Raw genomic sequence first — 13948 nt, 5'->3', positions numbered from 1 at the left:
CACATTCACACCCTCCCCCATCCCCCTCATATCCACAGACCCCCACAAATTTATACCACCCCCCCACACCATACAAGAGTATTACTTCATTTTAAGCTATTATATACAATCACCCCTGTGTACACTACAGAAACACATGTAAGCCAGGACAAACATATATTTTTAAATCATATTAATTAATGTTTTAGATGTTCACTTTTTAGAAAATAATTTGGTATTTTTCTGGTTCGGAGATGGCAAAACTCCTTGCTGAAAAGAATTAAAATGGTGACCGGGGGGCAGGGCACCTGTCAAGGGGTGGAGCTACCCATGAGGCCCTCGACAGCTTGCCAAAACTCGGTAAGCGGCCCCCCACCCAAAATAATTGCCTGCCCCTGCCTTAAAAGAATCCCAAGGACAACCTACCCAGATGTTATCCAGAAGGCCATGCCTACTATAGAAGGCCTTTGCAGTTTGGGGTAGGGAGTCAAACTGCTGCAGCCTTAGGACTCAAAGGGGTAAGTGAAGCAGCTGCAATTCCTTTAGGAGAGGGAAGAGTGAAGAAAAATGCCTGCCCATAATGCTTTTATTAGAAAATGGTTTATTGTTTTCAGGGCTAGCCACAGTAATAACTATTCCATGATTCTGCAACTGCAAAATTCATTGTTAGAGGACTGTGTTCTAGAACTGTGCTTCCTTTAAAAGTGTGAAGAAAATCTTCAAAACGTGAATTGAGCTGTTTTGCTGAATCTACAGATAGCTTGAAGCAATAGTGCTGAGAGCTGTGAACTCGCCAAATTATCCTGATTATTAACCCCAAATTAACCCTGAATTCTAATATTATCTATATCTACATTAGCTATTTCACTGTTGATCAACTAAGCCAATACATCCCACTAAAGTGCTTCTTATTCCCTGTCAGGTTGCCTCCCTTGCTCACACATCTATCCAAATCTGTCTTCCTGCCTTCCCCTTCCCACAACAAATTCCACATTTGTTCCATGTTTATACTATGCCCAGCACAATGTTATCCTCTTCCCTGAGTAGGGGTTCCAGGTAAAATGGTAATGCAAAGAGTTATCATGTAATTTTCAATGCAAAATCTGTCCCACAATGAAAAGTGAGGCACAATGTAAAAGAAATTTAATATTGCTTGAGAATAATACATAAATATAAAAAGTGCCATACTGAGTCAGACCATCTATCCCAATATCCTGTCTCCAACAGTGTCAGAAGTGGATGCTATATAGAAGGGGCGGGCAATTATTTGTGGTGGAGGACCACTTAAGGAGTTTTGGTGAGCTGTTGTGGGTCCAGGAGAGCAGGGGGTACTGGCACAGCAGGGGGAGGGGGTACAATTGATCCTATCTGGCCCAGGCCTGTCTGCCCTGCACCCACTGCCAGGGGTGCCAGACAGAGTGGGTGGCCGGGGTTGGGGTGAGGGCAGAGGCCAGAGCCAGGATTGCAGAGCAGTGACAGTGTGGGGCTGGGGCCTGAACAAAATGGTCATGATCCACTCCCTACATGTCCCTGCAATGGGCACCGATTCTGCAGGCAGGGATGTACAAGAAGATTGTGGCTCTGTCCCAGGCCCTGGGCCCCAGCCCCACACTTGCAGTGCTTACACTTACTGCCAGGCAGGGCCAAGGGACCTGCTGTGCACCAGATAGAATCCCTTGCCAGGTCAGATCTGGCCCACAGCCATTTTTGGCCCACCCTTGCTATATAGGGAGAGCATAAAACTGGGTATCTCTAGAGTGATCTGTCCCCTATTCATTACTCTCCCTGGCATCCACCATTTATTGGGTTAGAGATGCCAGAGAAAATATCTCCCACCATTCTGTTCCAGAAGAGAAGTGCTGTATTATTGTTGCATGATTCATTATTGTATGCAATTCAGGAAGAAATCTCAGATTTTTCAAGAATACAAAAATTGCCATGTGGCTTCACCAAAATCTGTAGGGAATACTTGGCCTTGCAATTCTGTTTGCCACAGCGAGTACTGAGCCCTGCCCACACCTCATCATTTCCCAGGCCTTCTACTGCCTAATGCAGAATCAAGGCATCAACCACTCCACTGGCACTTTCACAAAAGGTCTTTCTTAATCAGCATCCCTCTCCCAAGGCCAAGTGATCTTTAGGAAGTTACTGAAATGTCCTGATTAACATTCTCTGGGTTTACTCCACCTAGGGGACTTCATTAGCCGCATGTTCACAGAGGAAGAAAATTACAGAGAGTCAGAGCTGGAAAAGTTCTGCGACTATGACTCTGTTGAAGTGCCGGATTCCTACACTGGACCCCATCTTTCCTTCCCACTCCTACCTGATCATGCTGCTGCCTTACTGGAAGCATTCAAACAGAAACAAGTAAGTAGGCCAAAACAAACCATCCATCTTTGGCAGGAAGATTCCCAGAGGAGATCTACCGCGCCTGTTCTAAACACATGGTCAGGAGCTTGTCATGGGGATATTTTTTCAGGTCATTGGCCATTTTGTTCCATCAGTCCACAGCTTCCACCCTTGATTATTGTGAAGGCTATTGACCAAATTCTTGGCTACTGTAAATACAGGCATGGTTCATGGAAACGTAATGTTGCTGCACACGCAGAGAATTTGGGCCCATGTGTGGCAGACCACTTGGCATGCCTGCCGCTTTCAGGAGTCAGGCAAACTGCAGAGCAGCTGGGGTTGGGCCTAAGCAGGGAGTCAGCAGACCAAGGGGCTGGCAGGTGAGGCTGATCAGGAGGGCCAAATGACTGCAGGGAGAGTGCCTGACTGGTGGAGGGCTGGGCTGAGACAGGGCATAAACCCAGACCCTGAAAGCAAGAGGGTAGTAACATCTGGGGAGCTGGAGGAGAAACACCACCCATCCAGAAGACTGCAGCTTCTGAAGGCCATCTGAAACAGGCAGGGGTTTAAAGTAGGGACTATGGGGAGGAGGAGGTTCCTGAGGACCCAGGTAGGGTCCACAGCCCTGGAGTGGGCTGAGTGGTGGTGGTATTGGGTGAGAGATCATAGGAGCCCTGAGGAAAAGGGGGCTGTCTGCATAGAGAGCCAGAGAGGCTGGACCGCCTGGGAGAAAGAGGGCTGAGTACACAGAGGCCTAAAGAAGCCAGGCCAGCACAAGGAGAAGGGCTGAGGGTCATCAGGTCTACAAAGTGACCAAGTGGGCCTGGAGGGAGGGCCTGAACAACTGAGATCCAGTTCAAAGCTTGGGTGAACCCAGAGAATAGGGCCAACCACAGGAGGAGGTCCTGGGAGGGGCCTTGAGAAACATAAAGAAGACAGGGGCTGAGTGGCATGATCTTAGCAGGGCTTTGAACCTTGTAGAGAAAAGAAGAGACTTGCATGAAGGGGCCCAAGAGGGTGGACCCATGGAAAGGAGGAGGCTGACAGCCAGTACATTGACTCCGAGGACCTCGACTGGCCCATGCTGGGGCGAAGGCATAGGAGGGGCCAAAGGGTGCACACTGGGGCCAGAGCTGTGAAGGGTCTGGCCACTCAACTAGCCTGTTAGCAGGGCCAGGGCCTTGAGGAGGCCGGTGGTCTCTGTGGAGAGGGACCACAGCTGAGAACTGGTGGTCAGAGCAAGTATAGCTTAGATGACGATGGCTGATTCAGCCGTCTGAGGAAGAGGGCTCAGAGATGAGTGTGAATTAGGGATAGAGGTGGAGATGTGAGATGGAGGTAGAGTGAGAGGACCCACCAGCCCCAAGGAGGTGCACAACCTCTAGGGGAAGAGGATGGGGAGATCAGGTAGGCCTGATATTGGTCCTGCGTAAGACCTAAAACTGGGTAAGACCTAAATCTGCACCCTACTGGAGGTGGTTTGTGTGGTGGAGCTGCTTATGGAGGGGCAGCCTCCATGAAATGCCATGTCTGCAGCCCTCCAGGAAGAGGCAAAGATGGGGTGCTGGAAAGCCTCAGCCCCCACTGCCTTGTGGGTTACCCTGTGGAGGAGCATACCCCAACAGAAAAGCACTGGATAAGGAAGACCATCTGGACCACACAGGGTCCAGAAGACTCAGGGAGAAAAGACTGAGAGGCTTGAGCTGGAGTGCAGCCCAGGGAGGGGCCAGGGACAGCCCAGTGAAGGTCCTGAGTTAGACAGCATCCCAGTGAGGGGCTGGAGAGTAGAGCGTGGGCCAGTGAGGGGCCAGAGCTAGACATGAAGAGTAGGATGCCATCTGCGAGGCTTGGGACATGGTGTAGGGAAGGTACGTGGCTGTGTAATTGGCCCTGAAGACCATGACCACAAGGTGGGTGGTCAGTACAGTAAGATCAGGGCAGCCTCCTGCAGTCTACATATTCTTATTAACAGCAAGACATGGTGGGCGAGTGTGGGGTGGACTGCCCCTACAATAGGGCAGCATGAAGAATTTTTTTTGGGGGGTGCTCTGGTACCACCCTGTTACACCATGTACATGTGCCTATGGCTTAGAAGCCTTGTGTCACTAGTAAAGTCTTCTTTTTCAAGAATATCTGCACAGAGAAATCCATCCTGTTTGTCTGGAAGACGGTGGCGGGTTCCATGGAATGTGTGTTAAATATGACTGATGACAGGAGACTGCAAAGAAACAGATACCAGTACTTGTTTGTAGCTCTTGTTGAAAAAGATGATAAAACTAGGACAGATACCAACAGCTGATTAATACGTGAAGTTGGCAAAAAATCCGCTAACAGAACGTTTTTCAATCAGGAAATGCTGCTTTGTTAAAATTAGAGTTTTTCAAGGGAACACATTGAGTTTGGACTAATTTTTTGTTTTGGGGGGGGGCAGGAATCAAAATAATTGATGAATCAACCTTCTGTTTTGGTTATTTTGTGAGTGCAAGGTCTTCCTAGAGACAGCTGAATGGCTGTTCAGAGTTTGCACCATGCTCTGACTTCCCACTCTAATTCCCTTCATTTCTCCTAGTAGCAGCTGCACGCTCACTATGTCTTAAAGCTCCTACATGAAACCAGAAAGCACCTCAAACAGCTGCCAAACATCAATCACGTCTCCACTTGCTATAGCGAGGAGGTCACTGTATGCGGTGAGTATGGGTAGAAAAAGACTCCTCAAGCAGTTATAAGTTTCAGCTAGCTTGGGTGCTTTTTTTATTGTAGGTAAATTTCTCCCCTCCTCTGTGATACACTTGTTAGCCCTCTGAAATAAATGGCACTATGTCACTGTACCAAAGGCTGATCTAGCTTGGGCCCATGTATTGTGGTACTGCTGTGTCCATCTCTAAAGGGAAATGTTGTGGTGGTCATCAGAGTTTACCTGCTATATTCAAGTTACTGCCAAATCAAACTCAAACGATGGAAAGTCTCATTCTCCATCCTGTTCCAAGCTTGATTTTGCCCCAAAAAGCAGGAGGGGTTAGTATCTGTATTCTCCCTGTTCTACAGCTATATAATGTCAGTTCAGTCCCTGGTGTTATAAGCTAGAAACACTTCTGATGCCAACAGCTTACATATTGGGGTAAATGGAACTACTGATTTAAAGAGGAGCCATTTTACAGAAGGGGATGTTAAATGGTTATTCATGTTTGAAAAAAATGACATGAAAGGCACTGCTTTGTATTAAATGTTAGTAAGGGGAAATGCACATTTGGCTTATATGCCTCTTCTCGCCTGTTAGGAGACTTACATGGACAGCTGGATGATTTATTTCTGATATTTTATAAGGTATGTATGCTCTATGCTAACTTACCCTGGCCCAGTCCATCCCTATTTATACATCTGAGCAGTTATTTTGGATGTAACAAAGTATTTTGCAGGGCCAGGCCTTAAAAGTGTAATTCTCCACTTGAGCTTGGTTAGCAATAAATGGCAGATTATACCCTTGTTTTTGGAAAATCTGATGTTAGATGCTACTGTTATCAGAGTCCATCCTTCCAGAGTGCCACTTGAACATTTTGTTATAAGGAATAAATATGAAACCAGCTTTGCTGGACATTGATTTTTCACTTACTGAGCTGACATAGCCGTGTTTGTCAAATGAGAGGAGATTAAAAGAATAAATATTGTGCAAGATCTAAAGCCCTTAGGTGATTTAAATTGGTGTAGAAACCAATGGAACTGAAGTAATTTGCACCACCGCAGAGTTTGGCCCACAGTGTGATTAGGTAGGTTATTCTTGTCTTATCCTTCTGGGAACTGTTTTATTCTGGGTGAAATCTTAGTCTTATTGAAGTCAGTGGGGATAGGATTTCACCATCTGTGGAGCACTCTGCCAGGATAGCAGTCAAGTTTCTAATCCATGATGTATTTTATAAAAAGCTATAAATCAGGATGGCTGGAACCTAGATAGATGTAAAAGTTATAGGGGAAATATGGTCCTTTCTTCCTGTAGAAGTTGACTCTATTTCTTGTTTTGTAGAACGGCCTTCCTTCTCCAGAGAAGTCCTACGTGTTCAATGGGGATTTTGTGGACAGAGGCAAAAACTCCATTGAGATCCTGATCATTCTCTTTGCCTTCCTTTTGGTTTACCCAAAGGAAGTTCATCTAAATCGAGGAAACCATGAAGATCACATGGTCAACTTACGGTATGGGCTCAAAATGCATGAGTAATTGAAATGCAAGGTTGTTGCACCTAACAGGCACTCTTTAAAACCATCTTTTGTGTTTGCTTTTAGCTATGGTTTTACCAAGGAAGTCATGCAAAAATATAAGGTAAGCTGGCTTCACAGATCATCTCCTGCCTAACATGCTGTGGAGTGCTGGCACTTCACTTTCTTCTTTTGACCCCCATCTCTCCAGGGGCATGGAAAGAAAATCCTGAAGATGATACAGAATGTCTTTTGTTGGCTTCCACTGGCTACCTTAATTGATCATAAAGTCCTCATCCTGCATGGTGGGGTGTCTGACACAACTGACCTGGACCTACTTGAAAATATTGAAAGGCACAAGGTATGTTTACTTTGTAGACCCACTAAAATATAAAGGTACTGCCAATCATTCATTGCGGTCTCCTGGCTGGAGGATAAAAACATAGAGAATGGCTTCAGATAGGCTGGACTCAACTGTGTGTGTACACCTGAGATAAGGAGGAGGAGGATAGAATAGCATCCAAGTTCCTTTAAAATGTAAGGCTCATGGTGTCTCTCTTAAGCAGCGATAGATTTAACAGATTTCATAGACATTACGGCTGAAAGGGACCTCAGAAGATCAAGTCCAGCCCTCTGCCCTAGGGGCAGGAAGTCAGCTGGGGTCAAAGAATCCCAGCAAAATAAGCATCCAAACTTTTCTTAAAAGCATCCAGAGCAGGTGCTTTCACCACCTCTGGAGGAAGTCTGTTCCAGGCCTTCGGGGCTCAGACAGTAAAGAAGTTCTTCCTTATGTCCATCCTGAAACGGTCTTGGAGGACTTTGTGACCGCTGGACCTTGTCATCCCTTGGGGCACTGTGGTGAACAGGCATTCCCCCAGATCCTGATGCACACCCCTGATATACTTATAGGCTGCCACCAGGTCACTCCTGATCCTGAGCTTTTCTAGGCTGAAGAGTCCCATGTCTCTCAGCCTCTCTTGCCCTCTGATCATGTGCATGGCTCTCCTCTAGACTCTCTGAAGTTTCTCGACATCCTTCTTGAATCATGGAGCCCAGAATTGGATGCAGTACTCCAGTTGCAGCCTCACCAATGCCAAGTACAGCGGGAGGATGACATCCTGAGATTTGCTTGAGAAGCATCTATTGATGCAAGCCAAAGTTTTGTTCACTTTACCAACCGCAACATCAATTGGTGGCTTATGTTCATCTTGTGGTCAGTCATGACCCCCAAGTCCCTTTCAGCCGTGGTGCTAGTGAGCGTAGCACTGCTAAGCCTATAAGCATGCTGCAGGTTTCTTTTCCTCAGGTGGAGTACCTTACATTTTTCCATATTGAATGTCATCAGGTTTTTATCCGCTCACTTTTTAAGCCTATCCAGGTCAGCCTGGATCACCACCTTATCCTCAGGTGTGGACACTCTACCCTAAAGTTTGGTGTTGTCAGCAAACTTGGCCAGTCCACTTCTGACACCAGTGTCCACATCATTAATAAAGACGTTAAAGAGTACAGGTCCAAGGACGGAGATCATGGCACACTTAAATAGATTTGCTGATATAGGCTCTGTGATGCAGAGGGGACATATAATCCATGCTAGGAAGACTCTGTTCCCTTGGTCATAGATTGTTTCTCCCAGTAGCACCAGTATCTGGACTCTGGTTTGTGCCTGCTTTTCAAGCACTGGCATGTGACTCAGGGGATTTAGGTTCTTTTCTGAGTTCTGCCTGAGATGTCCAGGGTGATTGTGGGCAAGCCACTTACTCATTCCTACTCCCCTCCTACACAGAGGTGTTGGGAAGATCCCTTTCCTTCAGAGTGTCACTGCCTGGATAGCATTCACATAGTCTCTTGCCCATTTGCCCCAAACCCTGCCTCTTTGGGGAATTAAATCTCTTTTGAGATTATGTATGCTCTGGCTCCCTTCCATTACCTACTACACCTTCATCCCTTGATCCCACAATATCAGTTCCCTCCAGCTGGTGGCCCTTGCAGCCAAGTCTGTTTCTAAGTGTTCATAAATGAATTCAGTATGTGAGCACCTCCTAGTCAGTTCAGGATTTTACCTCCATATCATCTCTCTTTTCAGGAGGGATGTACCTTTGTCATCTTCCAGTGAGAGAACTGGGGCTCAGAGAGGTGAATTGACTTGCCCAAGGCCAGCGAGCAGTCATTAGTAGAACGGGGAATAAAACCCAAGTCTCCCAGGTCTTAGTCCACAGCTCTGTCCTTCCTATTCTGCATTATCCTCTATACACAGGACCCCACACTTGCTAGGAGTACACTAATAAGTTAGGATAATTAAACCACTTTTAACAGAGAAGAAATCCAGGTGAGAAGGGTTGAGTTACTTGAATGACCCCACAAAGAGAGTTAGTGCTGGGGTTAACATGACAGCTTGGTGGTACAAAGCAGGAAAGAAGCTCCCAGCTCACCACCTTGTGAATTCACCCATCTCTCTTCTTTCAGTTTGTTTCTGTGTTAAGGGGGAAAAAGAAGAAAAAGACTAGATTAATGGACTGGAGAGACATAAATGGAGACAGCATTAATTCTTCACTGACCAGCCTAAGCTCTTCCTCAGCCATGGCTCCCAGCATGACTGACAGGATGGAGTTCTCTAAATGGGTCCGAAAGACAGTTCAAGAGCAGCTGGAGAAATGCCGCAAGCTGTTGGAGATTGAGTCAGATTCTGAGGATGATGATATCACCTGTGCCACCTCCGTTGCCATGTCCAAGACAGAATCTGAATTATCTGAATCATGGCAGACAGTCCAGGAAGAGTGGAAGCAGGTGAGATGTTTGAGACTGCTAAAGCACTGTAGATCCTCTCCTAACGCAGTTTCATCCCTTGTTCTTGTGAGGAGCAGCGGCTGAAAATGGGCTGTTATCCATGGTCCTTCCTAAGGAGGGGTTGTCCTTGTCCTGCAAGCTCCACTTCAAAGGAGCAAATTGTGAACCTACTGCTTCCTACCTCTTGTCCTGTGCTGTCAGTTGTATCTGGGTAGCACACCATCAGATTATAATTTCTTGCTTCCTGGTTGGCCAAAAGATGTCATTGTGGCTGGACAAAAGATGGTGACCATGATGATGGGAAGAGATCCTAGTTTTCCATGAGAAAAAAACAAAAAAAAACTCTGTTTGAAAAAAACCACAAAAGTCCACGTTTTTCGGAGACCTACTAAAAATGCAGCAGCATCCTGCAGTGAGTGGAGTCATTTCTGCTTTTATTTTTGCCACGGTTTTTGCCTCTCAGCCAATCAGTGGCATCACCACCACCTCCTCTGATTGGCTGAGGGGCAAAAACTGAGGCAAAAATAAGAAAGACCAGAAATAGTGTCACTTGCCACAGGACACCACCACGCTTTCTGTAGGTTGTGGAAAAATGTGGATTCCACGTTTTTCCATGGTTTTCTGCAGCAGACAGAAAACTAGGATCTCTGGTGATAGGTTCCATGGAATATGTGTTAAATACAGTGAATACTTGGAGATAATGGAGGACACAAAAGAACAGATACTTAGTCATAGCTTGGGACCTACTGAATTCATGGTGGAAGTGGGGTGCACGGTGGCTCCTTTAATCTTACAGGTTTCTGCCCCTCTCCCTGCAGTAATTGGTGGAGGGGCCCCGCTTGCAGCTCGCTCCTGATTAGCAGGGAGGCAAAAACTGCGGTTTTAAATACGATGCTGTTTTTGCTTTCTGGCACTGATTGGTTGAGGGGCCCCAGACACCCCTGCTGTTTGCTGCTGACCAGCGGGAAGGCAAGAACAGCACCTGCGTGCCATGTTTAAAACCATGATTTTAGCTTCACTGCTGATCAGGAGGGAACGGTGGTGTCCTCCTCTAATCAGCAGCTGTGGGGGGAGGCAAGGGGCAAGGTGGGCATGGGGGACTGTGCAAGATTAAAGGAGGCGCTGTGCACTCAACTTCTGCTGTGGATTCTGTAGGTCCCTATTCGTAGCACTTGTTGAAAAAGATGATCAAGCCAGGGCAGGTATCAACAGAATAAAAATTTGCTAACAGAACATTTTTCTATCAGGAAATGCTGTTTTGTCTTGTCAGAATTAGCGCTTTCCATTGGGACACGCTGAATTTGGATTGAACTTTATTTGGGGGAGAGTGAAGGGGAAAGAGGGGAAATCAAAGCAATTGATATGCCATCCTTCTGTTTTGATTATTTTGTCATTGAAACATTCCAACAATTTTGACACCCGCCTTGCTCCATACTAAAAGGCTGGGGCTGTGGGAAATTAAGCCCATGGTCCCTGTGGACACCACAGGCTGAGATGTATGCGTGCATCACTATTTTGAAATAAGGGAGCATGTGAGGGGGAGAGGTGGTATCAGTGTTTCTCCCTGAGATCTGTCAGAACAGCTACAATCTGAATCTCTGCTTGTCAGAACCAAAAAAGGAGCATTAATATTCCTTTGCCAATATCTGTGCCAATAACTTAGTTGCTTTCCCAGAGGTGTGGGAGAAAAAAGATCTAAAATTTCAAGTGGAGGAAGGACATTTGGTACCTGAAACTTGTCTGTAGCTTTCCAAACTGTACAGCTGGTCCAAAAATCCATACCTTTAACATTTTAAGTCATTGTGACCTGACCACTTACAGTGTCTTTACTGTAATAATCTAAGATGTCTGTCTGGCATCATGCCTGAATGTTGTTTGTATCTTGACAGAAGACTGCACTAAATAGAACTAGTGGGGGAAATCACAGTTCTGGAAATCTCTTCCCTCCTTTTAAAACACTCCAGCTGGTTTACTTGCAAGCCTCTCCCATGACCTACAAATGCAGCCTGCTAATCGCCTCATAATAGGAACTTTCATCCAAATGTCCCAGAATGTTGCATGCTTTATCAGTATAAAGCTGTAGGGGTCAAGGTCAAAGAGATGAAACTTTCAGCTCTAATCCAAATGAATGACCAACTCAGCTTTCCTGTTACCGCATGGTGCTCAACGCTCCAGACAGTTTAATGCTAAGCCCAGTCAGGGCACCAGTATTTCTCAAGAGGTCTTGTTCTAGGTCATGAGTCTCCTGCTGGCCTGGGACAGGATAGTCCAAATAGGGCTGAGCTGAGAGAGAGCAATGGGAAGAAGACTCTTATTACAACCTGGATTTTTTTCCCCTGCTATATTTCTAGCACCACAGACCAACAATATTCTTCTCTCAGCAAAGGCCCAGTCCAGAGATAGTCCTGTCTGTGCAAGTGCATGCAGCCAGAAGCAGATCCAGAAATGGGGCAAAGGAGAGGGTGCTTCCCACCACCCAACTTTGGCTGTCACGCATGCTCAGTGAGCTCTGAGCTCACTGCCCCAGCAGTGCAGGCTCCTGCCAAAGCTCCTTTGACCAGTGAATGCTGAGCTCACCATCTGATCAAAGTGGGGTCTGACCAGAGCCCCTGCTTGCACTTGGCTCTGGAGCCAAGGGGATAAACACTGCTGCTTCTTATCCTTCCCTCACTAAGTTTAGCAGTAGGGGAAAGGAGGGCAGGAGTACTGGCAGCCGTGCTCACCCCTGGAGCTCCATGAAAGCAGAGGCTCCAGCCAGGAGCTTAGGCGTAGCAGAGCCAAAGGGGGATGCAATTGTGCTACCACGTCCCCTCTGAATCTGCCCATGTGAATTATAATGCACCCGCACTTATACATCATTTAGAGTGCTTGTTTGTTGCTATACCATGGTATTGGAAATAATAATATTCCCCTCTACTCACCATCAGCAATATCTGAATCTCAGATGGTGCAGGATACTAACTCTTGGTAACTGCTGCTGCTGCAATGATAGGTACCGTGCAGCATTGCTGCATGCATTCTACTAGGAAATCTTTCCAATCTTTTCAGATTATAGATGTATTGTGGAGTGACCCCATGCCTCAGGAGGGTTGCATAGTAAATACAGTCCGCGGAGGTGGCTGCTACTTTGGGCCTGATGTGACAGAGAAGCTTCTGCAAAAGTACAACCTGCAGTTCCTGATCCGCTCCCACGAGTGCAAGCCAGAAGGCTATGAGTTCTGCCACAGTCGAAAGGTAACTGATAACGCAACGAGCAAAAGGGGCAGAGGTGAAGGGGGGCTGGGTGTTTTCCCACACTACCATGTTTGGGTTTCATTGGAAGAGTCTTGAGTATGTGAATGAGCCTTCAAATGTAGCAAAACTGTTCCAGCATTGCTTCATTCAAGGTTAAAGTTGGAGGAGTTTTGCTACATTTGAATCATCCTTGACCTCTTCAAACTACAATTAGAGGGTAACAGCTGTTGCCTTTTTGAAATGTTCCTGTTCTGAAGGACCTTCTCACCCATACAGAGCTCTGGAGAGAGTCTACCTTGAGGTTACTGATATGTGCTTTCCACCTAAACCAAGCTTTTGCTCTGGGAATCTCAGGTTAATTCAACTACACATTGTTCTGCATCAGGACACCAGGCCTGCATGAAGATCTGGTTCACTTCTATGCATTGAAAAGCACAGTACTTAGTAAACCCATGTGTATCTCATTACAGTTACACACTAACTCCCATCATAGAACAGATGTTCTGTTCTAAACTAAAGTGATAGTATTGGGGTTGCTAACAACTAAATGTGGGACTCAGCTGTGTCGTCAGATACACAAGTTTGAGTCAGAGTGACTTTAGTGACTTCAGAAGGATTATTCTGAGCTTACACTTCGATTTCTGTCGATAGTATTTTGCCACGTGAGAACAGTAAGATGGCAAAGATGAGAAATGGCATCTGATTCACTGAGTTTTTTCCTTTTCAAAGATACCACTAGAGTGTCCTTTTTCCCAAAATACGTTGCACTAGATTCACTGCCCCTTGAATCCAGCTCTGATTGGTTTATGTGTCTTATGTATATGTATCTTATGGACAGACTATAAATGCCTGATTTCTGTTTCATGAGGTTTTTTGTTTGTTTTTTTTGGTTTAGGTACTGACCATATTTTCAGCTTCAAACTATTACGAGATTGGCAGTAACCGAGGCGCCTATGTCAAACTGGGGCCAGACCTGGTCCCTCATTTTGTGCAGTATCAAGCTAGCAAGACAGCCCATACACTAAGCATGAGACAAAGGCAAGTTTTGCTGGTACTTTTCTATTGTAGATTAGAGAGGAGTCCTACCCAAAACGTCAGATATGAAAACTCCTAGATAGTCTGGCTTGAAGGCTGTACTTCACATCTTCATTAAGTCAAGACTGGTTACCTTTCATTAAAGATATGGTGTAGATCACGGGTGCTCAATCCCCAGCCCATGGTCCAGATTTGGCCCCTGGTGCTGTGTAATCTGACATGCAAGCCTTCCCAAGGATCTGGAAATTTGCTGGTGGGAAATAGTGGCACTGCTCCCCCAAGGCCAAATTTGCAGACCTGTGGAGGGCCCCAGACTCTGGGTGCTAAATCAGGTGCCTGCTCCTGGTGTGCAGGGCTGGCACTGGGCTCCAGGGCTCAA

At 46.2% G+C, this 13948-nt stretch overlaps 1 protein-coding gene across 1 annotated transcript in view; it reads left to right on the top strand.

The window, feature by feature from the left end:
- The window catches only part of PPEF2 (protein phosphatase with EF-hand domain 2), a 79117-nt gene that overhangs the window by 41746 nt on the left and 23423 nt on the right, over window positions 1–13948 (top strand). The window contains exons 6-14 of the mRNA XM_019522321.1: window positions 2171–2346; window positions 4901–5015; window positions 5606–5652; window positions 6347–6513; window positions 6604–6640; window positions 6728–6877; window positions 8980–9300; window positions 12349–12534; window positions 13430–13572. Coding sequence (XP_019377866.1) covers window positions 2171–2346; window positions 4901–5015; window positions 5606–5652; window positions 6347–6513; window positions 6604–6640; window positions 6728–6877; window positions 8980–9300; window positions 12349–12534; window positions 13430–13572 — 1342 coding nt within the window. The remainder of the gene's footprint in view (window positions 1–2170; window positions 2347–4900; window positions 5016–5605; window positions 5653–6346; window positions 6514–6603; window positions 6641–6727; window positions 6878–8979; window positions 9301–12348; window positions 12535–13429; window positions 13573–13948) is intronic.

Source organism: Gavialis gangeticus, unplaced genomic scaffold, assembly GCF_001723915.1.
Source record: "Gavialis gangeticus isolate Ggan-Ray unplaced genomic scaffold, GavGan_comp1, whole genome shotgun sequence".
Taxonomy (NCBI): Eukaryota; Metazoa; Chordata; order Crocodylia; family Gavialidae; genus Gavialis; species Gavialis gangeticus.
Note: the sequence above shows the minus strand (reverse complement) of the source record. Positions and strands in the feature narration are given on the sequence as shown.